At 43.5% G+C, this 24,473-nt stretch overlaps 1 protein-coding gene across 1 annotated transcript in view; it reads right to left on the bottom strand.

Annotated features, from left to right (window-relative positions):
* Positions 1–11,507, bottom strand: part of skib (v-ski avian sarcoma viral oncogene homolog b) — a 40,241-nt gene extending 28,734 nt beyond the window's left edge. The window contains exon 1 of the mRNA XM_046342920.1: positions 10,216–11,507. Within this exon, the coding sequence (XP_046198876.1) occupies positions 10,216–11,115 (900 nt within the window). The 5' untranslated portion in view covers positions 11,116–11,507. The remainder of the gene's footprint in view (positions 1–10,215) is intronic.
* Positions 11,508–24,473: the final 12,966 nt, after the last annotated feature.

Genomic DNA, 24,473 nt, shown 5'->3' with positions numbered 1-24,473 from the left:
GTGCTTCCACAGATGGTTCTACATGGAACCGAAAAGAGTTCTACCTGGAATACCTTTTTATGTAAATGGCAAAGACCACTTGGCTCTGTCAAGGAGAACTCTCTCCATTGACCTAGAGACCAGTCAGATCCCTAGACAGCTAGCTGGTACTCCCGAGTCCACAAAGCTTTGGCTTTTCCTCGTCCCATTTTTTTAGATGGTGCTAGAAGGGCCTTCTCCGACAGAGGAGTTTACCTCTTGAGTACTGTTTTTGGGACATATCTTACTAAACTGAGATTGTGCACGCCTTGTATTGGACATCCCCTCACTTTGTTATGGGTTTTTGTTTGCTATTCGAACGTAACGATTAAAAGTTACTTGCGTAACCCCGGTCCTCTGACATTATGAGTGAGATATCGCACCACATTCCCCTGCTCGCAAGAGCGTGAGGAAGAGAAGCACGCTCGAGGATATCCTCAGGGCACGAGAAGGCTCCTTTTAAAGGGAGATGAGGGTCCCACTCTACCTGTCTGTCCCCAACCTTTTACCCACGCACCACCCAAATAAACAAGGCATTAACAAAGAGGAATAGCTGCACTTCACAGCCTCTGAATGGCAGGGCTCTGGAACAAAGGAGGGGGCAGGTCTTTAGCGCCCATCACAGAACTCCAGCTGACGCCCTTTTAACATGGGGTCAGCCCCTGGAGAATGGAGGGCAAGACCCCTGTGAGCTCCTCACACCTTCTTTCTGACACACTGACCCCCACTCGCCTTCAATCACAGAAGAGATGGCATGATGCACTTCTCCGGGGAGCTGGTGGTCAGTGGGCCATGTTTTCAAAAGGATTTAGAAAAAGAGCCAAATGAACAGAGTTCCAAACAATGAATTCTACCAACACTCTGGACTGGATCTGTTATCCACGGCATTATCTGTCTGGTTAGGGACTAGGCTATGGTTTAGGTTGGACTGGATCTGTTATCCACGGCATTATCTGTCTGGTTAGGGACTAGGCTATGGTTTAGATTGGACTGGATCTGTTATCCACGGCATTATCTGTCTGGTTAGGGACTAGGCTATGGTTTAGGTTGGACTGGATCTGTTATCCACGGCATTATCTGTCTGGTTAGGGACTAGGCTATGGTTTAGGTTGGACTGGATCTGTTATCCACGGCATTATCTGTCTGGTTAGGGACTAGGCTATGGTTTAGGTTGGACTGGATCTGTTATCCACGGCATTATCTGTCTGGTTAGGGACTAGGCTATGGTTTAGGTTGGACTGGATCTGTTATGCATTATCTGTCTGGTTAGGGACTAGGCTATGGTTTAGGTTCTGTCTGGTTATCTGTCTGGTTAGGGACTAGGCTATGGTTTAGGTTGGACTGGATCTGTTATCCACGGCATTATCTGTCTGGTTAGGGACTAGGCTATGGTTTAGGTTGGACTGGATCTGTTATCCACGGCATTATCTGTCTGGTTAGGGACTAGGCTATGGTTTAGGTTGGACTGGATCTGGGACTGGTTAGGGACTAGGCTATGGTTTAGGTTGGACTGGATCTGTTATCCACGGCATTATCTGTCTGGTTAGGGACTAGGCTATGGTTTAGGTTGGACTGGATCTGTTATCCACGGCATTATCTGTCTGGTTAGGGACTAGGCTATGGTTTAGGTTGGACTGGATCTGTTATCCACGGCATTATCTGTCTGGTTAGGGACTAGGCTATGGTTTAGGTTGGACTGGATCTGTTATCCACGGCATTATCTGTCTGGTTAGGGACTAGGCTATGGTTTAGGTTGGACTGGAGGCAGGAGTTGGAGATACTGAGTCTTGGTCGGACTTGGCTATTCCATTTCGGGGAGGTGCTGGTCAGTGAGGAGTTGTGTTGGGTCAGTGGTGGTCAGACGGGGCTGACCAGGGGCCGGGGGGATGCACCATGTGTGACCTCAGGGCTTCCCAGAGGTCAGCAAACAGATGGGAATGGAAATGAGCAGTCAGTGAGCTCATTTTAAACTTCCAGTCCAGCTGATCCAGGCATAATTACATGCCAACTTACACGCACTTACTGCACACACCGGTCCCCAGTTCAAATGTTTAAGATGAGAGTGCATTGGTGTGCGGGAGCCCAAACCGATCCAAATGAAGCGTGCATAGGTAAAAACTAAAAAAAAAAAAAAAGCATTCAAGCTCTACAAATCGCCCGTTCACTAAAGTTTTTTACTCATATTTTATTTTCTGCTTTATTCCTCTTTTCTGTTGTGACTGAATTGACGCGCCCCTCTCCTTCAGCCTCCTATTGAGCTTTTATGCATGTAACAGCGTATGACGTTGATCTCAAAGTCAGATAATTGTGTGCACAGAACGGCAGAACGCAACTGCTTGTGCCAACGATAGATAGGCCTACCATTACCCTGTTCTAATATTGTTCGGCTATATCTGCGTGGCACATTCAGCATCCAAATGTTTGTAAAATGGCCGCCGCAATCTTAAATCATAGGCTTTATTAACTGAGGAACAACCAATTTAACTTGCTGGGTCATTGTTATCAAATGCGCTGTAGAAAATGTTGTTTTAACGGCAGAGCTTTGTAGGCTACCAGAATGGACACAACTCACATCTTGCTGATCTATCTGCTGAATGGGACTTAGGGATTGAAAGATTCACCGTACAAAATGTTTTGGGTAGTTCTGCTTTAAACAGTCAGTGCATCTGGCCATTTTCACGTGAACATGGTAAAGGTGTAATTTCATAACAAGGACAGCAATCATTCTTGCACAGCCTCACAGGTTGGAACGGGAGAAGAGAGCAACTCTCCATAAAGTTCCAAATGGTCAAAACCATTCGCTTGTGAGACGGGTGGAATCCAAAAACAGTGTTAAATTAATCGGCTTTTGTATGTCGTAGCTCATTTCTGATAACTAAATATTGACGTATTACTAGCTCAAAACATTTAATCTGCTATATGACAAATTAATCGGCGGATGACGAGGATTTCAGATAAAACGTCACGGCGCAAAAACATAAATTGAACCCCCTAATCTGATAGTGGTAAATGGTAAATCGTCTCCCTATGGCTCAGCCCACACACTACATCACTCACTCACACACACACACACATACTGTACACAGGCCCACTCGGCTCAGAGAAGTCAGCTCAGACAAATCCAGCTCCTGAGCTCCATCAGTATCAGATATTCATTTAGAATGGGGTCGTGCGCATCGACGTTAGCGCATCGATTTGAATCGTTTCAAACTAAAAGCATCGTTCCTGTATCGTATTGGAGTCCATGTGTTTAGATGCGTATCGAATCGCGCTTGTAAGGAGAAATGCACTTCCCTAGTGAACAAAGACACCCTCATACACAAATCACAAAACAGACACAACTGTCTCGCTAGCCCTGAGTTGCACACACCGGTACAAAAGCACACAGGTACAACAACCATTCCTCACCACCCAGAGACTACTCAGTTGATTGTTTTGGTCCCAGGTTTGAGGCGAATTTGATGGGAGTGAGCAGAACAATGGGATGAGAAATGTCATAAATTGGCCTCGCATGAAGAGGCTTCATTTGATTAAGTAAGGACGACATGGGTCTCCAGAGTCCGCTTCTCCTCTCCACGCAGTCACGAGATTAATGCTGTTGCCTTAAACGTATACTGAGAAATATTGGAAAACGATAGGGATTTTTTGTTGTTGTTGTAATTCCTCACAAAACCCTATTTTATGTACTTTTCTTACCAAATAGAAGAACAGGCGGAATTCTATTTTGTATACTGATAATATTTGGTGTATCATATAGGTTTATATTGTATTCTGGTGTACTAACTCTTATTATTTGGTGTATCATATAGGTTTATATTGTATTCTGGTGTACTAACTCTTATTATTTGGTGTATCATATAGGTTTATATTGTATTCTGGTGTACTAACTCTTATTATTTGGTGTATCATATAGGTTTATATTGTATTCTGGTGTACTAACTCTTATTATTTGGTGTATCATATAGGTTTATATTGTATTCTGGTGTACTAACTCTTATTATTTGGTGTATCATATAGGTTTATATTGTATTCTGGTGTACTAACTCTTATTATTTGGTGTATCATATAGGTTTATAATGTATTCTGGTGTACTAACTCTTATTATTTGGTGTATCATATAGGTTTATATTGTATTCTGGTGTACTAACTCTTATTATTTGGTGTATCATATAGGTTTATATTGTATTCTGGTGTACTAACTCTTATTATTTGGTGTATCGTATAGGTTTATATTGTATTCTGGTGTACTAACTCTTATTATTTGGTGTATCATATAGGTTTATATTGTATTCTGGTGTACTAACTCTTATTATTTGGTGTATCATATAGGTTTATATTGTATTCTGGTGTACTAACTCTTATTATTTGGTGTATCATATAGGTTTATATTGTATTCTGGTGTACTAACTCTTATTATTTGGTGTATCATATAGGTTTATATTGTATTCTGGTGTACTAACTCTTATTATTTGGTGTATCATATAGGTTTATATTGTATTCTGGTGTACTAACTCTTATTATTTGGTGTATCGTATAGGTTTATATTGTATTCTGGTGTACTAACTCTTATTATTTGGTGTATCATATAGGTTTATATTGTATTCTGGTGTACTAACTCTTATTATTTGGTGTATCATATAGGTTTATAATGTATTCTGGTGTACTAACTTATTATTTGGTGTATCATATAGGTTTATATTGTATTCTGGTGTACTAACTCTTATTATTTGGTGTATCATATAGGTTTATATTGTATTCTGGTGTACTAACTCTTATTATTTGGTGTATCATATAGGTTTATATTGTATTCTGGTGTACTAACTCTTATTATTTGGTGTATCATATAGGTTTATAATGTATTTGGTGTATCATATAGGTTTATATTGTATTCTGGTGTACTAACTCTTATTATTTGGTGTATCATATAGGTTTATATTGTATTCTGGTGTACTAACTCTTATTATTATTTAGGTTTATAATGTATTCTGGTGTACTAACTCTTATTATTTGGTGTATCATATAGGTTTATAATGTATTCTGGTGTACTAACTCTTATTATTTGGTGTATCATATAGGTTTATAATGTATTCTGGTGTACTAACTCTTATTATTTGGTGTATCGTATAGGTTTATATTGTATTCTGGTGTACTAACTCTTATTATTTGGTGTATCATATAGGTTTATATTGTATTCTGGTGTACTAACTCTTATTATTTGGTGTATCATATAGGTTTATATTGTATTCTGGTGTACTAACTCTTATTATTTGGTGTATCATATTAGGTTTATATTGTATTCTGGTGTACTAACTCTTATTATTTGGTGTATCATATAGGTTTATATTGTATTCTGGTGTACTAACTCTTATTATTTGGTGTATCATATAGGTTTATATTGTATTCTGGTGTACTAACTCTTATTATTTGGTGTATCATATAGGTTTATATTGTATTCTGGTGTACTAACTCTTATTATTTGGTGTATCATATAGGTTTATATTGTATTCTGGTGTACTAACTCTTATTATTTGGTGTATCATATAGGTTTATATTGTATTCTGGTGTACTAACTCTTATTATTTGGTGTATCATATAGGTTTATATTGTATTCTGGTGTACTAACTCTTATTATTTGGTGTATCATATAGGTTTATATTGTATTCTGGTGTACTAACTCTTATTATTTGGTGTATCATATAGGTTTATATTGTATTCTGGTGTACTAACTCTTATTATTTGGTGTATCATATAGGTTTATAATGTATTCTGGTGTACTAACTCTTATTATTTGGTGTATCATATAGGTTTATATTGTATTCTGGTGTACTAACTCTTATTATTTGGTGTATCATATAGGTTTATATTGTATTCTGGTGTACTAACTCTCATGACTTTTTTCCTGTATGATGGAGACTGGTGGACTATGTGTTTGTGTTGTTCGTATGGTTGGTTGTGTCGTTGGGAATAACGTTTGTTATTTGTATTTAAACATTTGCTGTGAATCTCGGTCCTTTATCAGACAGCCATCTGGCCAGTGGACTGGACACAAGGGCATCTGATTGAATGCTGTGAATACAGTGGGGGTGGGTGGGGTCACTCTCTGTGGATAGAGGTCAGGTGTCACGGCCCTTTGACAACACATGTCAAGGCCCTGCCCCACTGGGCTCGCATCTCCTCAATCAGAGCCTACAGCCTCTTCTCTTCCAATCTGCCCCCATATGTACGCTAGGCAACGGCTTAATGACCAAATGCAGGATTTGATTCAAAACAGACACAACGGCCCTCTGGTGTCAACCCCCTCTGATCCCTGTCTGCTTTGTACCCGAACAATGATATTCAACGAAATATAATGCCGTCTTTAGCTATGTGGAAACCCTGTTCAACTTTCCACAGTACTTGAATTAAATCATTTGATTAATTATGATCCATTCTATCACTATACTTTCTTTTTAGTCAAAGAGATTACTCCAAAATAGCAAAAAGGTGTTTCTCAACTGAGCCTAGTTTACAGCACTACATGTACAGTAGTGTAACTGAAGGCCCAGACAGACAGTGGATCCTGGACTGATTGATAAAACACCCCGACATCAGTGTTGGTCTGAGGCGGGGCAATAATATTGAGTTCTTGTTTCATGGGTAAGCGAGCCAAGGCTGGCTGCTGGCGGCTGTCCGGCCTCTCACCAGCTTCCCCTGTCAGAGTGATGTATGGGAGCACTGGTGTGCTGCTCCCTAAGGACCAGGCCTGACTGTCTGCTAACTGGGACACTCCTGACAGTGAACCATGGCAGGCAAACACACACACACAGAGACCACTCCCCCTGATGCTGCCTGCCTCAGCTCAGTCGGTATATATTTCATCAGACACTCGAAGGCTGTCAGCAGAGACCTCACAGTTTTGTAAAATATGAAGCACGCTGAACATATATCATGACATGATGGCTACAGTTGGGAGACCAGCCACAAGCCACAGGTGGTGGAGATTTTTCCTCAGACATTTTTTCTTCAGGTCCGCAACTCCGTTATCTAGTTTCCTTTGTCCATTTCTTCAATCGAAAATGACACAGATTATGTTCACTTATTATTGAATGGGCATTTGCTGTGAGATTTGGTGCCATTTTACAAAGCAACTTAGAAATTAAGAATTTATGTAGAATTTAAAAAATAGAGGACAATGTATGCATGGAATCTGCAATGCAATGTAGTTTGCTAGGAACTAATTCCGGATATTTTTTGATCAGAGCCATAACAGAAGGGACGAGTACAGTGGATCTCTGTTTTTCTCCACAACAAAAGGTCCTTACATCTCTTTGTAGCCAATCATTAAATAATAGATTGCAAACGGTCTCTGAGATACCTCGTCTGAACATCCACCATCACAACGGAACCGCATCAATATTCAACCAAGCCTCTCTTGGTCGAGAAAGACCTCCATTTATAACTGCATTAAAAAAAATGCCACAATTTCGTGAGTAGCACTGATAGTGAAATTGAAAGTCACTGGGAGGGGGGGATTTACGAGAAATGGCCCTGTGTCTCCTGTTCACAGTGGAGTTGTTACACCATGGAGATACATAGGGGCCAGTCATTAGCAGAGTCCCACTCAACAGCTGCTGTGAGCTGAGGGAAACAGCCACCATGTCGCCTCGTCCTTAGTCCGCTCCAAACGTCTGTGACCCTCGCTTGGAGCCAGGCAGAGGCCGAACAGGCAAGTGGTCAACCTGAAAACCTTCCACCACCACATCCGTCAATGTGCACACACACCACAGGCGGCTTGGTGGCACAGCATGAATGGAAAGGTATCAAACACATGGTCTTCCCATTAGATATCATTCCATTCCCTCTATACCAGTCATTATGAAGAGGCCGTACTGCTATATCTCCACCCACCAGTCTCCTCTGACACACACACACACACACACACACTATCCTGTTCAACACAGCCCTTTCTCATAGACATCTTGATAACCCAAAGCTCATTAAACTCTAATTACCTAACCCCAAAAATGAATTCCCCAGCCCCCCCTCCCCTCTTGGACTAATAAAATATATAATTGAGGCTCCATTTGTCATATGCAGATGCCCTTGAGTTACCCTAGGGGGGGGTTCTGGTCCGGTTAACTCCCCCAAGGGGAGTCGATTGGAGGGCCACTCAAGGGTGTGATAGTTTGAGATTCTGTTGATTTTAATGTTCAATTTTAAAACAAACCTTTTAAATGTGAATTTACACCAATATATGTGCATGTGCAAAAGATCAGCCAGGGAAAAAAAGGAAATAAATAATGTGGGTGTATATACAGTAGCAGTCAAAAGTTTGGACACACCTACTCATTCAAGGGTTTTTATTTATTTTGTACTATTTTCTCCAATGTAGACTAATAGTGAAGACATCAAAACGATGAAATAACACATATGGAATCATGTAGTAACCAAAAAGGTGTTCAACAAATCAAAATATATTTTATATTCTTCAAAGTAGCCACCCTTTGCCTTGATGACAGCTTTGCACACTCTTGGCATTCTCTCAACCAGCTTCATGAGGTAGTCACCTGGAAAGCATTTCAATCAACAGGTGTTGCCTTGTTAAAAGTTCATTTGTGGAATTTATTTCCTTCTTAATGTGTTTGAGCCAATCAGCACAAAGTAGGGTTGGTATATACAGAAGAAGATAGCCCTATTTGCTCAAAAGTTCATATTATGGCATGAACAGCTCAAATAAGCAAAGAGAAACGACAGTCCATCATTACATTAAGACATGAAGGTCAGTCAATCTGGAAAATGTCAAGAACTTCAAGTGCAGTCACAAAAACCATCAAGCGCTATGATGAAACCGGCTCTCACGAGGACCGCCACAGGAAAGGAAGACCCAGAGTTACCTCTGCTGCAGAGGATAAGTTCAGTAGTTACCAGCCTCAGAAATTGCAGCCCAAATAAATGCTTTACAGAGTTCAAGTAACAGACACATCTCAACATCAACTGTTCAGGAAGCTGCATGAATCAGGCCTTCATGGTCGAATGGCTGCAAAGAAAATCACTACTAAAGAACACCAATAAGAAGAAGACTTGATTGGGCCAAGAAACATGAGCAATGGACATTAGACAGGTGGAAATCTGCCCTTTGGTCTGATGAGTCCAAATTAAGATTTTCGGTTCCAACCGCCGTGTCTTTGTGAGACGAAGAGTAGGTGAACAGGTGATCTCTGCATGTGTGGTTCACACCGGGAAGCATGAAGAAGGAGGTGTGATGGTGTAGGGGTGCTTTGCTGGTGACACAGTCTGTGATTTATTCAAGGCACACTTAATCAACATGTCTATCACAGCATTCTGCAGCGATACACCATCCCATCTGGTTTGAGCTTAGTGGGACTATCAGTTGTCTTTCAACAGGACAATGACCCAACACACCTCGAGGCTGTGTAAGGGCTATTTGACCAAGAAGGAAAGTGATGGAGTGCTGCATCAGATGACCTGGCCTCCACAATAACCCAACTTCAACCCAATTGATATGGTTTGGGATGAGCAGGACCGCAGAGTGAAGGAAAAGCAGCCAACAAGTGCTCAGCATATGTGGGAACTCCTTCAGACTGTTGGAAAAGCCTTCCAGGTGAAGCTAGTTGAGAGAATGCCAAGAGTGTGAAAAGAGTGTGAAAAGCTGAAAAAACGGTGGGTACTTTGAAGAATCTCAAATATAAAATATATTTTGATTCCATATGTGTTATTTCATAGTTTTGATGTCTTCACTATTAGTGTACATTGTAGAAAATAGTAAAAATAAATAAAACACCTTTAATGAGTAGATGTGTCCAAACTTTTGGTACTGAATATATATGTGTATGTGGGTGTGTGTGTGTGTGTGTGTGTGTGTGTGTGTGTGTGTGTGTGTGTGGGTGTGTGTGTGTGTGTGTGTGTGTGTGTGTGTGTGTGTGTGTGTGTGGGTGCTTGGGTGCGTGCGTGCGTGCGTGCGTGCGTGCGTGCGTGCGTGCGTGCGTGCGTGCGTGCGTGCGTGCGTGTGTGTGTGTGTGTGTGTGTGTGAGAGCGAGAACAGGGGGTGTCCAATAGAATAGGGCCATTATTTAAATCATGGAATCACTGCCAATACTGAATGAATAATAAAACAAGTTTTTGCAATCCAATTAAATGTCAGTCATCCAAGACGTTTAGGCACTTTACACAAACTGTAATAAACTTCATCAGACTTACCCTGCATGATTTGTTTGAGAGCTTGTTTACGAAGTCAAATTTGCCTTTGATTACTTTGAGGTGCTGCTCCAGGAGAGCTTTCTCTTCTTTCCCTGTATAGTCCGGGTCCAGGAGAACATAGGCCCGCCAGTTAGCTGAGTCGAACCCCCAGTGAACTGTCCGGTTCTCTAGTCTTTTGTGACTATGGACCACAAACTTGTGAGTGGGGTACATGAGTCTGCAGTCCATGCATTGGATACAGGCGGCATTGGGACTGGTATACAGTTCTGGGACAAATAACCCCTTACACCTACCAAAACATTCGTGGTATATTTTGAAACTTTTTTCCGTCCTCTCCAACTCCATGGAGCCAGACAGCTCCTTGTTGCAGTGAGGAAGGTAGGAACCACTGTAAACGAGGGCATTGCAGAGGCGCTCAGCATCCGTCTGGGTGATCAGTCCGCATGATGGGGCAGAGAAGGGTAGGATACCCACTACTTTGAGGATCTCCAGCTGGTCCGCGGTGCACCGGGAGCAGTAGATGTGCAGGTCGTCGCACACGGAGTTGATCTGCTGAAGCGAGAAATCCCGCAGGACACTGTTGAGAATCTGCGGCAGACACAGACGTTTTTCGCCGCCTACCACGAAACACGAAATTGGCTCACGCTCCAGGACAGTTTCGGACCTTTCGGTGGTGTGGTCGGATGGAATGAATAACGGCCCCGACATAACCGGTGGTGTCTGGACAGGCATGGCCAGCATCAGTTCAGCTGTTTTTCCATCTTTGTTGAACAGAATTTCCTGGTGCCACCGAGCGGAGAATGCCGCCGGTCCACCAAGAGAGCTCATAGAACTCAAATGAAACTGCTTCAGAGTTTGCTGAAGTCCGGGATGAGGCTGAAAGCTTGACGGGGCCTCCATGTTTTCAACACTATATAGAGAAGTGAGTTCAAATGTAGGCGATCTATTTTAATCAGTTGTCTTCAAAATCCAGCTAAGGACTCAGTAAATCCACCGCGGCGCATTTCCATGTCACTAGAGAAGGTTACCACCAGGGCGGTATCCATTTAAAAAGGAGGATAAGACACTATTGAGTTCTAATACCCTGAAACAAATGTTCTAGGTCACAGATACGTAAGGGAAATCCTTCGGACCACTCACAAAAAGAGCCTAAAAAGGAAACACATTTTCTCTTCTCCTCTGCAGTCTAGTCCGCACGATGTGATCCTCAAATATGCCCAGTCTGCGCAGTCTGGCGCTCTAGCTCTCTAGCTCTAAGCGAATGTGTGAAGTGAGTTAGCTGTACTCTCTCTCTCTCTCTCTCTCTCGCTCTGTTTGTTTGTGTCTGGTTCAGTCATTGAATCCCGGCCAGGAATGTGACTGACTCGCCGAGCTGGCTGTTCCCTCAAAGGGTTGTTCCTCCCCCTGCTACCATGGCAGCTGCAGCAGCAGCCACAAAAACCTTGTAGCCTAAAGCAGACAGTTTAGAAAATCTATGATCCCTCTGAAAGCCTCTGAAATGGACTGGAGAGGAAGGGTGGAGTCTGACCTCAATGGGAAAAATACACGAATCTAATTTGTGACTATCAAAACTATGCCCACTGAGCCTTTATACGGCTGTGCTGATGAGACCAGGCTCCAACAACGCATGTAACACTTTTATTGATTAATTCATAAATCTAGGCCTATAACAATATTGGACCAAAGAGTAGCCGAAACAGATCAATTTCATCTGCAGTGCTCAACAAATAATACATTTAGTTATTAAACCCCAATTCCAACATAATACCTCACACAAAATACATTCCAAATAGGCCGAGATTTGAGTGTTTTTACAAATGTAAATAGTCACATTAGGCTACATTATTTCAATTGGGTATTTTAGTAGCTCACAGACACGTGCAATTACAACATATCCTAGCAGGCACCACTTAAAAAAAACTTTCCTGAAAATGCCATTATAAATGCTTATAAATGTTTATGAATTATTTTTGTATTACTATATATGTTACAATACTTATGATAAATTATAATTCTTACAGGCTAATACTTAGGCATATACATGCTTATGAATGTTAATTGGCCTACATGTTTACAAATAATGATATACTTATGTATTAATAGTCTATAGCCTAGTATATTCATGCTTATTCATGAAAGTAATTATAAAGTGTTACACAAATAGTATATGTTGAGTTGTGAAAAGTCTTTAATAGTCTGCTATTTAATAGGAAAAGCGACATAACAGAATATATTGAATATTAAATTATAACTTTGCAGTTATAACCATGAAAAGTAGGACATCATGGTTTGGGGGGGAAAAAGCATGTAATATTGTTGACAGAGCATCGAGACAGTGTGTACTATATATAGGCTTATATAGCAGTGTTCTGTTCTCCTGAAGTCAAGGTTCATGTGAACCCCTAACAATCAATAGGAAGCTACGATGAACGTCATATGCTAAACTCATTGGTGTAGAAAATATCTCTCACTTCAGATCAAATTTGCGTTACCAGGGCCACGTTCAGTGGCCAAACGTTGCCGATAGAAACTCCACGAATAGAGCCGACGTGATGTCGTTTCGTTTAACTAGGGAAGTCAGTTACAAATAAAATATTATTTAAAACAACATACACCGGCCAAACTCGGACGACGGTAGGACCAATTGTTTGTCGCCCCATGGGTCTCCCAATCACGGCTGGTTGTGATACAGCTGGATTGGAACCAGGGTGTCTGTAGTGACGCGTCTAGCACAAAAATGCAGTGCCTTAGAACGCTGCGCCACTCGGGAGAGATCAATAACGTTTGTTCCTCATAGCATATTTATATCTGACCGTTCCATAAACGCTCCGTCACCGCTTGAATGCGCCCAGTTCGATGACAATATTTTATGGACTTTTTTTTCCTTTGTGACTTTCTCTACATAGGCCGTATCCAGGGCCCAGTCTTTCCCCTGGTGTGGTCGCATGGTCAGAAATGAACCATACCAGCCCTTCACTTTCCATTGATTCATTGTGAGGCGTTTTTGTACCACTAGTGGGTGCTAAAATATCAGTTAGTAAGAGCTGGAAAAGTAGGACACCAAAGGAATTGTATGGCAATGTAAAAAATGACATGACAGGAGACCAATGGACATTCTAAGTGACATATTGTTTGTTTAGACATGCAACATATGAATTAATGTGAGATGTTCGAGTTTCAAGTATTACATTTATTATTTGATTTTATTTAACCTTTATTTAACTAGGCAAGTCAGTTAAGAACAAATTATTATTTACAATGACGGCCTAACAAAAGCCAAAAGGCACAGGGGCTGGGATAAAATATATATAATAATTAAAATAAAAAATAAATGTATATATTTATATTTATATGTAAATATAGGACAAAACACACATCACAACAAAACAGACAACACAACACTACATCAAGAGAGACCTAAGACAACAACATAGCAACGCAGCAACACATGACAACACAGCATGGTAGCAACACAACATGACAACAACATGGTAGGAGCACAAAACATGCTGTAAATAACACTGGAAACATGTGCATAGATAATTATTTGTTAAATTATCTTACAGTTTGTTTGGAGTGAATTCTAAAACTAATTGCTATTCTGATGAGACAACACCTTCTTCCTTTTATTGTAGTTGCAGTGGAAACCACGTTACTGGATCTTACTAGTAGCCTTGCATACCCTACAGCCGTTTTCATTCAATACTCTCCAAATACCAACATCAGCACAGAAACAGAGCAGACAGCAGTCAAATCAACATAAAGCTATTCTAGTGATTCCGTGCTTCAGCATGTCCTCTACAGACAGTAGTAGATCTACAAAACACATTCTAAACAATGTCTTTGTATAGAACTCACATAAAACAATCATTTTCACAGGCCATATGTTCAGTGGTTCACAACCAATCACAGCGTGAGACAATATACCGATGACATTGATTGTTTCCTAATCTGCTGATACAATACAAAGGCACTGTTGCGATAACCTTTCATATGGAACACGAGAAAAGGCTATTTTCTGGATATGAAAGGTATTTGTGCACGACATAAGAATGTCACGAGGTAAAATTGCCTGCTTCTGAGTGTGTACGTGTAAATCAGAATATCTTTGATGATAAGAAGTAGAAGCTCAGTATTGAGAAGTCAGAATAAAAAACAGAGCTTGGCCGGTGTTGATTAGTTGGCTCTGGCATGGATGGCTCTTTACACATGCTAATAGCCTCTAACACCTTGTCTATTGTACTCGTATCACACCCCAGTTCAGCTCAGTAGGCAATCTACTCCAAACATTTATTTCGGTGGCCTATAACCTAGTTCCTACATTTGAAAAAATATCTTAATAAGAACGAGAGACTATAAAGTTAATGGTGTCTATATTCATAGATTCGTCAATTAATGATCCAATATCAAATCAAACTTCAATTCAAACTTTATTCGAAGTGCATTTAAAATAGTAAAACACTTAAAACAATAACATTAAGAAACAAGCACGGCAATATAAGAGATCATATGTTATTAAAGAACATGAAACAAAAGCGTAACTGATTAAAGGCCAAGCTAAAAAGGCTGGTTGACAAATGGGATTTTAACACAATCAGTTTCACAGTACAATGCAAAGTTCCATATACAAAACAGATAATAAAACGTATAAAAAGTATGATACACTTTCTGAAATAAACACAAACAATGAATAATATATATTTGTATTTTTAAATACCGCTACAAATGAATAAATAAACAGTAGCTCTGCTCTCAAAACTCCCACTGGTAGGTCCCTTGATGTCTTATAGTTTCACTTCCAAGTACATTACATTACATTTAAGTCATTTAGCAGACGCTCTTATCCACAGCGACTTACATACAGGACATCTACTTGAAGCGGTGCCTAAGGAAGGCACGCAGCATCATCTAGGACCCCACACACCCCAGCCATGAGCGTTTATCTCCCTTACCGTCGGCTACTTACAAGTAGCCAAATAAGAATTTGTTCTTAATAACTGACTTGCCTGGTTAAAGGCTAAACAAAAAAATATGTAATGCCTCAAAAGCAGCCTTGCTTGAAACTGGTACTACCACAGCCACTGTCTCTGTAGTCCTGGCAAACTGTACTTTATACTGGCAATATGCACAACACTTCATAATTCTCTGAACTGGCATAAACTATGCCTCTGGTACAGATTCCGATACCTTGTCCCGAACCTCAACACGGTGCTTGAAATTATATTGATTCAGATGTTCCTCAAACCAATTTACACGAGCCATGACATGAGAAATGTGTGATTTCATATGCTGGACCAACAAGCACACACGACAAGAGAACAACTGTGTTACTAAGCCCGGTGTTAGCTCTACATCTGGTTGAAAGCATGGTAGGCCCATCTGTCAGCGAAGAATCACCTTGCAAGTAAGTGAGCGATGAGCGGAAAAACTTCTACTTTGATCAGTGCTTATGACCTCTCCCCAGCATGTCTACCTTTGAATGTCGTTCTGTCAGCTGGTGAGATAGACCCTTGTTTGGATCCATGAATGTGAAGACAAACAGATCATTACCATCTTCACTTGTTATGACAAACAGCAGGGATCAGACATTATTGACGGCGACCCTGGAGCAATTAGGGTTAAGTGCCTTGCTCATGGGCACAGACACATTTTTCAGCTTGCCGGCTCAGGGTTTCAAACCAGCCACCTTTTCAGTTCAGCCTGAAGGGACTTGAAAGACACTGCTAGGCTACCTGCTGTCTTTCAAGTCCCTTCAGAGTGAATAGGAAGTAAACGCATGTCCAATTTTTCCATTCTTGTGCATTGAAATGAGAAAACCCAGAGGAGATTAGAGATTTTCGCGGGTAGTTGGCCCATGTCTGCAGGTGCTTTCGGGGCATCAACTTTAAGCTGTATATTTCTTAGTATTATATCATTCAGCACACCAATATTCTTAGACGGTAAAAACGTGTTTTGCTGTCCCCAGTAAAATATTTTGCATATGGTCCACTACAGCCATGTCTATGGGGATGAAATGTGTCAATTTAAATAGCTCTGGCCCCAGTTTCAGTCTTTATTGTTTTCCTCTCTGCCTTGGTCTTCGCCTGTGTCCACATACTGCCTTGCATTTTGTTAACTTCAGTCTGACGTTGCAGTACATGGTTGTCCGTCCGGTGTATGATGGAGTAATCTGCTTTCCAAATACTACCGTTGCACCATCGAGAGCGTCCTGACTGGTTTCATCACGACCTGGTATGGGAATTGCTACGTCCACAAGAGCAAGGCCCTCCAGCCGGTGAAGATGGCCCAGTACATCACTAGGACTGTGATCCCACCCATACAGGACATCTACTTGAAGCGGTGCCTAAGGAAGGCACGCAGCATCATCTAGGACCCCACACACCCCAGCCATGAGCGTTTATCTCCCTTACCGTCGGCAGATGGTATCGGAGCATGAGGACGGATACCAACAGCCTCAGAGACAGTTTATGAACTGTATTATACTTATGCTCAGGGGAGTACTGGGGACATTCCGAAATTGCATTCCCCCCCCCCCGCAGTTTTATCATTGGAATGTGATACAAAATGAGGCAACGCTGTGCTTTAGGATCATGCGGACGCCTCAGGGTGGTCGGGTAGACTGTTTGGAGTGTTTATCCGGGTGGATAAAAAAAACAAAGTTGCGCCCCTGTTTATGCTAAATTTGTATTATATTCTACTGGGCCATTTACTTTATGTTCGTATTCTTATCTTTTATTATTTCTTATTGTTGTTGCATTGTTCGATAAGGAACCTGCAAGTAAGCACTTCGTTGGATGATATACAGTGGGGCAAAAAAGTATTTAGTCAGCCACCAATTGTGCAAGTTCTTCCACTTAAAAAGATGAGAGAGGCCTGTAATTTTCATCATAGGTACACTTCAAATATGACAGACAAAATGAGAAAAAAAATCCAGAAAATCACATTGTAGGATTTTTTAATGAATTTATTAGCCACAGTTCAAGTCTACCTAAGGGGTGGCTATCTCATAGACACTAATGCGATAGCAGCTGGGTCTGGTCTATTTGTAGATGAACCAGGGGGAAAAAAGTCTCTGCTGGAGCATGTACCATGTATCAGAGTTTCAGTTTTGATGGGACCAGAACTGTAATTTCATAAAACATTGGCTCAAACTCATCAGCCAATAAAATGCATGGGCATAGTAAATGAAAGGTAAATAATCCAATTAAACGAACAAAACCAGGTGAGGGTGTGACGGTTGAAAATGACCAATCAAATTAATGTGATTTGAAAACGCAGCCATCTCAACCAGTTCAAGGCACAACAATTCAATAGGAGAGTGTTTTTCTACTGGCGGTAATTAGAAAAAATATACTCATGTAACTAACAATGAACAACTGCCGGGAATTTGTACTCGTCGCACCATGCCATGTAAATGGTTAGGGATAACATTTCTAAATGGTACTGCGAGTACTCTATAGCCCACAGCCACAACATTCCAAATGAGACTGTCAAGAAACATTGACGGGGCTGTAATGGAGCGGGTTGAGAATCTCAAGTTCCTTGGTGTCCACATCACCATCAAACTATCATAGTCCAAACACACCGAGACAGTTGTGAAGAGGGCACGACAACACCTTTTCCCCCTCAGGAGACTGAAAAGATTTGGCATGGGTCCCCAGATCCTCAAAAAGTTCTACAGCTGCAACATCGAGAGCATCCTGACCGGTTCCATCATCGCCTGGTATAGCAACTGCTCTGCATCCAACCGTAAGGCACTATAGAGGGTAGTGCGTACGGTCCAGTACATCACTGTGGCTAAGCTTCCTGCCATCCAGGACCTATATACTAGGTGATGTCAGAGGAAGGCCCCAAAAAATGTCAAAGACTCCAGTCACCCAAGTCATAGACTGTTTTCTCTGCTACCGCACAGCAAGCGGTACCGGAGCGCCAAGTTTAGGTCCAAAAGGCTCGCTAACAGCTTCTACCCCCAAGCCATTAGACTGCTGAACAATTAATCAAATGGCCACCCAGACTATTTACATTGACACCTCCCCCTTTGTTTTTACACCACTACTACTCACTGTTTATTATTGTGTGACTTTCTATTTTATTTTTTACTTTAGTTGATTAAGTAAATATTTTCTTAACTCTATTTCTTGAACTGCATTGTTGGTTAAGGGCTTGTAAGTAAGCATTTCACGGTTTGGTGTTGTATTCGGCGCATGTGACAAATAACATTATATTTGAAATAAATCTAGCTAGCATAGCTATCTCTGCTTGCTGGCACTGTAGCAGCTATAACATTGGCAGAGATAGCTACAGTAGAAATGTAGTCAATAACTAACATTAACATGATCATGTTACATGGATTATGTTGACAAGAACAAGCTACTGTTTGCTGGCAAGTAAAATGAACTAGCTAGCTACAAATCTTCCAAAGCAGTTGGCTAACGTTAGCTTTCCAACGTTGGCGGAAGAACGGATAGCTTGGTAGCTATTGAACGTTAGCTAGCTAACCAAGCCTAGTGTAACGGATGTGAAACGGCTAGCTTAGTTAGCTGTTTGCGCTAAGTAGCGTTTCAATCGGTTACGTCACTTGCTCTGAGACCTTGAAGTAGTGTTTCCCCTTGCTCTGCAAGGGCCGCGGCTTTTGTGGAGCGATGGGTAACGATGCTTCGTGGGTGACTGTTGTTGATGTGTGCAGAAGGTACCTGGTTCGCGCCCGGGTATGGGCGAGGGGACGGTTTAAAATTATACTGTTACATTGATGCTGTTGACCCGGATTACTGGTTGCTGCGGAAAAAGGAGGAAGGTCAAAAGGGGGGTGAGTGTAACGGATGTGAAACGGCTAGCTTAGTTAGCGGTGTGTGCTAAATAGTGTTTCAATTGGTTACGTCACTTGCTCTGAGACCTTGAAGTAGTGTTTCCCCTTGCTCTGCAAGGGCCGCGGCTTTTGTGGAGCGATGGGTAACGATGCTTCGTGGGTGACTGTTGTTGATGTGTGCAGAAGGTCCCTGGTTCGCGCCCGGGTATGGGCGAGGGGACGGTTTAAAATTATACTGTTACACTAGTAAAATACAGCAAAGGAGACAAGCGGCTATTGATTAAAAAAAGAAAATATTGATACAATTTGTTTTTGGGACCTGCCGGAAGTCTCTTTGTGCAAAGGAATGATGCATCACCAAATGAGGGCATGGATTTCCAACAACTCATGTCATAACCAGGCTGAATCAGATGCCGGTCTACAACATGGTGGCTGATATGGACGATAGACTGATGACACAAGTAGCTCAACTAGCTATTCCAACAACAACAACAACAGCAGCAGCTACAGCTAAGCACTTCTGCAACGAGTGCACCTGAAAGGATGACGGGCGTTCGTCAGGCAAAATGGAATGAGCTATCCGTAAGTTCAATGTTTACTTTTGCAACTTGCACACTGGTGGTAGCTAACATTGAATATTTACTGTCATGTTTGTCATTTATTGTCATGTCTTGTCCCTGTGCTCCCCATGCTATTCGTTTCCCTCTGCTGGTCTTGTTTGGTTCTTTCCCTCCTTCTATCCCTCTCTCTCCCCCTCCCTCTCTCACTCTCTCGCTCTCTCTTCTCTCTGTCGTTCCGTTCCTGCTCCCAGCTGTTCCTATTCCCCTAATCATCATTTAGTCTTCCCACACCTGTTCCCGATCCTTTCCCCTGATTAGAGTCCCTATTTATTCCTTTGTGATCCGTTCCTGTCCCGTCGGTTCCTTGTATTGTATTCACCATGCTGTGATTGCGTTTCGCCCTGTCCTGTCGTGTTTTTGCCGTGATTGTGTATCACCCTGTCCTGTCGTGTTTTGTGCCTTCATCAGATGCTGCGTGTGAGCAGGTGTCTCAGTCGACTACGGCCTGCGCCTACCCGGCGACCTGCAGTCTGTGGCCGCTTCTCCAGTTGTTTCCCCTCTACAAGTCTAGAGGATTTCTGTTATTCCGTTTTGGACTTTAATAAACTCTGTTTCTGTTAAGTCGCTTTTGGGTCCTCTTTCACCCGCATGACAGAAGGAACCGACCAAGGAATGGACCCAGCGACTTCAGACGCTCGTTACACTGCCGTCGAGATCCAAGGAGCCATGCTCGGCAGACACGAGCAGGAATTGTCTGCTGCTCGCCATGCCGTGGAGAACCTGGCCGCTCAGGTTTCCGACCTCTCTGGACAGTTCCAGAGTCTACGTCTCGTGCCACCTGTTACTCCCTGGCCTGCCGAGCCTCCAGAACCTAGGGTTAATAACCCACCTTGCTACTCCGGGCAGCCCACTGAGTGCCGCTCCTTTCTCACGCAGTGTGAGATTGTGTTCTCTCTCCAACCCAACACATACTCTAGAGAGAGAGCTCGGGTTGCTTACGTCATTTCACTCCTTACTGGCCGGGCTCGAGAATGGGGCACAGCTATCTGGGAGGCAAGGGCTGATTGCTCTAACAGATTCCAGAACTTTAAAGAGGAGATGATTCGGGTTTTTGACCGTTCAGTTTTTGGTGGGGAGGCTTTCTAGGGCCCTGGCTTCCTTATGCCAAGGTGAACGGTCCATAACGGATTATTCCATTGAGTTTCGCACTCTTGCTGCCTCTAGTGAGTGGAACGAGCCGGCGCTGCTCGCTCGTTTTCTGGAGGGACTCCACGCAGTGGTTAAGGATGAGATTCTCTCCCGGGAGGTTCCTTCAGATGTGGACTCTTTGATTGCTCTCGCCATCCGCATAGAACGACGGGTAGATCTTCGTCACCGGGCTCGTGGAAGAGAGCTCGCATCAACGGTGTTTCCCTGCTCCGCATCGCAACCATCTCCCTCCTCTGGCTTTGAGACTGAGCCCATGCAGCTGGGAGGGATTCGCATCTCGAATAAGGAGAGGGAACGGAGGATCACCAACCGCCTGTGCCTCTATTGCGGAGTTGCTGGACATTTTGTTAATTCATGTCCAGTAAGAGGCCAGAGCCCATCAGTAAGCGGAGGGCTACTGGTGAGCGCTACTACTCAGGTCCCTTCATCTAGATCTTGTACTACTATGTCGGTCCATCTACGCTGGACCGGTTCGGGTGCTACATGCAGTGCTTTGATTGACTCTGGGGCTGAGGGTTGTTTCATGGACGAAGCATGGGCTCGGAAACATAACATTCCTTTCGGACCGTTAGACAGGCCTACGCCCATGTTTGCCTTAGATGGTAGTCATCTTCCCAGTATCAAATTTGAGACACTACCTTTAACTCTCACAGTATCTGGTAACCACAGTGAGACTATTTCTTTTTGATTTTCCGTTCACCGTTTACACCTGTTGTTTTGGGTCATCCCTGGCTTGTATGTCATAATCCTTCTATTAATTGGTCTAGTAATTCTATCCTATCCTGGAACGTTTCTTGTCATGTGAAGTGTTTAATGTCTGCCATCCCTCCCATTTCTTCTGTCCCTACTTCTCAGGAGGAACCTGGCGATTTGACAGGAGTGCCGGAGGAATATCATGATCTGCGCACGGTCTTCAGTCGGTCCCGAGCCAACTCCCTTCCTCCTCACCGGTCGTATGATTGTAGTATTGATCTCCTTCCGGGGACCACTCCTCCTCGAGGTAGACTATACTCTCTGTCGGCTCCCGAACGTAAGGCTCTCGAGGATTATTTGTCTGTGTCTCTTGACGCCGGTACCATAGTGCCTTCTTCTTCTCCGGCCGGGCGGGGTTCTTTTTGTTAAAAGAAGGACGGTACTCTGCGCCCCTGCGTGGATTATCGAGGGCTGAATGACATAACGGTTAAGAATCGTTATCCGCTTCCCCTTATGTCATCAGCCTTCGAGATTCTGCAGGGAGCCAGGTGCTTTACTAAGTTGGACCTTCGTAACGCTTACCATCTCGTGCGCATCAGAGAGGGGGACGAGTGGAAAACGGCGTTTAACACTCCGTTAGGGCATTTTGAGTACCGGGTTCTGCCGTTCGGTCTCGCCAATGCGCCAGCTGTTTTTCAGGCATTAGTTAATGATGTTCTGAGAGACATGCTGAACATTTTTGTTTTTGTCTATCTTGACGATATCCTGATTTTCTCTCCGTCACTCGAGATTCATGTTCAGCACGTTCGACGTGTTCTACAGCGCCTTTTAGAGAATTGTCTCTACGTAAAGGCTGAGAAGTGCTCTTTTCATGTCTCCTCCGTTACTTTTCTCGGTTCCGTTATTTCCGCTGAAGGCATTCAGATGGATTCCGCTAAGGTCCAAGCTGTCAGTGATTGGCCCGTTCCAAGGTCACGTGTCGAGTTGCAGCGCTTTTTAGGTTTCGCTAATTTCTATCGGCGTTTCATTCGTAATTTCGGTCAAGTTGCTGCCCCTCTCACAGCTCTTACTTCTGTCAAGACGTGTTTTAAGTGGTCCGGTTCCGCCCAGGGAGCTTTTGATCTTCTTAAAGAACGTTTTACGTCCGCTCCTATCCTCGTTACTCCTGACGTCACTAGACAATTCATTGTCGAGGTTGACCTTCAGAGGTAGGCGTGGGAGCCATCCTATCCCAGCGCTTCCAGTCTGACGATAAGGTTCATCCTTGCGCTTATTTTTCTCATCGCCTGTCGCCATCTGAGCGCAACTATGATGTGGGTAACCGTGAACTGCTCGCCATCCGCTTAGCCCTAGGCGAATGGCGACAGTGGTTGGAGGGGCGACCGTTCCTTTTGTCGTTTGGACAGACCATAAGAACCTTGAGTACATCCGTTCTGCCAAACGACTTAATGCCCGTCAAGCTCGTTGGGCGTTGTTTTTCGCTCGTTTCGAGTTTGTGATTTCTTACCGTCCGGGTAGCAAGAACACCAAGCCTGATGCCTTATCCCGTCTGTTTAGTTCTTCTGTGGCTTCTACTGATCCCGAGGGGATTCTTCCTTATGGGCGTGTTGTCGGGTTAACAGTCTGGGGGTGAAAGACAGGTTAAGCAAGCACTCACGCACACTGCGTCGCCCGCGCTTGTCCTAGTAACCTCCTTTTCGTTCCTGTTTCCACTCGTCTGGCTGTTCTTCAGTGGGCTCACTCTGCCAAGTTAGCTGGTCATCCCGGTGTTCGAGGCACTCTTGCGTCTATTCGCCAGCGCTTTTGGTGGCCGACTCAGGAGCGTGACACGCGCCGTTTCGTGGCTGCTTGTTCGGACTGCGCGCAGACTAAGTCGGGTAACTCTCCTCCTGCCGGTCGTCTCAGACCGCTCCCCATTCCTTCTCGACCATGGTCTCACATTGCCTTAGACTTCATTACCGGTCTGCCTTTGTCTGCGGGGAAGACTGTGATTCTGACGGTTGTCGATAGGTTCTCTAAGGCGGCACATTTCATTCCCCTCGCTAAACTTCCTTCCGCTAAGGAGACGGCACAAATCATTATTGAGAATGTATTCAGAATTCATGGCCTCCCGTTAGACGCCGTTTCAGACAGAGGCCCGCAATTCACGTCACAGTTTTGGAGGGAGTTCTGTCGTTTGATTGGTGCGTCCGTCAGTCTCTCTTCCGGGTTTCATCCCCAGTCTAACGGTCAAGCAGAGAGGGCCAATCAGACGATTGGTCGCATACTACGCAGCCTTTCTTTCAGAAACCCTGCGTCTTGGGCAGAACAGCTCCCCTGGGCAGAATACGCTCACAATTCGCTTCCTTCGTCTGCTACCGGGTTATCTCCGTTTCAGAGTAGTCTGGGTTACCAGCCTCCTCTGTTCTCATCCCAGCTTGCCGAGTCCAGCGTTCCCTCCGCTCAAGCGTTTGTCCAACGTTGTGAGCGCACCTGGAGGAGGGTGAGGTCTGCACTTTGCCGTTACAGGGCACAGACGGTGAGAGCCGCCAATAAACGCAGGATTAAGAGTCCAAGGTATTGTTGCGGCCAGAGAGTGTGGCTTTCCACTCGCAACCTTCCTCTTACGACAGCTTCTCGTAAGTTGACTCCGCGGTTCATTGGTCCGTTCCGTGTCTCCCAGGTCGTCAATCCTGTCGCTGTGCGACTGCTTCTTCCGCGACATCTTCGTCGCGTCCATCCTGTCTTCCATGTCTCCTGTGTTAAGCCCTTTCTTCGCACCCCGTTCGTCTTCCCTCCCCCCTCCCGTCCTTGTCGAGCGCACCTATTTACAAGGTACATAAGATTATGGACATGCGTTCTCGGGGACGGGGTCACCAATACCTAGTGGATTGGGAGGGTTACGGTCCTGAGGAGAGGAGTTGGGTTCCGTCTCGGGACGTGCTGGACCGTTCGCTCATCGATGATTTCCTCCGTTGCCGCCAGGATTCCTCCTCGAGTGCGCCAGGAGG

This window comes from Oncorhynchus gorbuscha, linkage group LG03, assembly GCF_021184085.1.
Source record: "Oncorhynchus gorbuscha isolate QuinsamMale2020 ecotype Even-year linkage group LG03, OgorEven_v1.0, whole genome shotgun sequence".
Classification (NCBI taxonomy): domain Eukaryota; kingdom Metazoa; phylum Chordata; class Actinopteri; order Salmoniformes; family Salmonidae; genus Oncorhynchus; species Oncorhynchus gorbuscha.
Note: the sequence above shows the minus strand (reverse complement) of the source record. Positions and strands in the feature narration are given on the sequence as shown.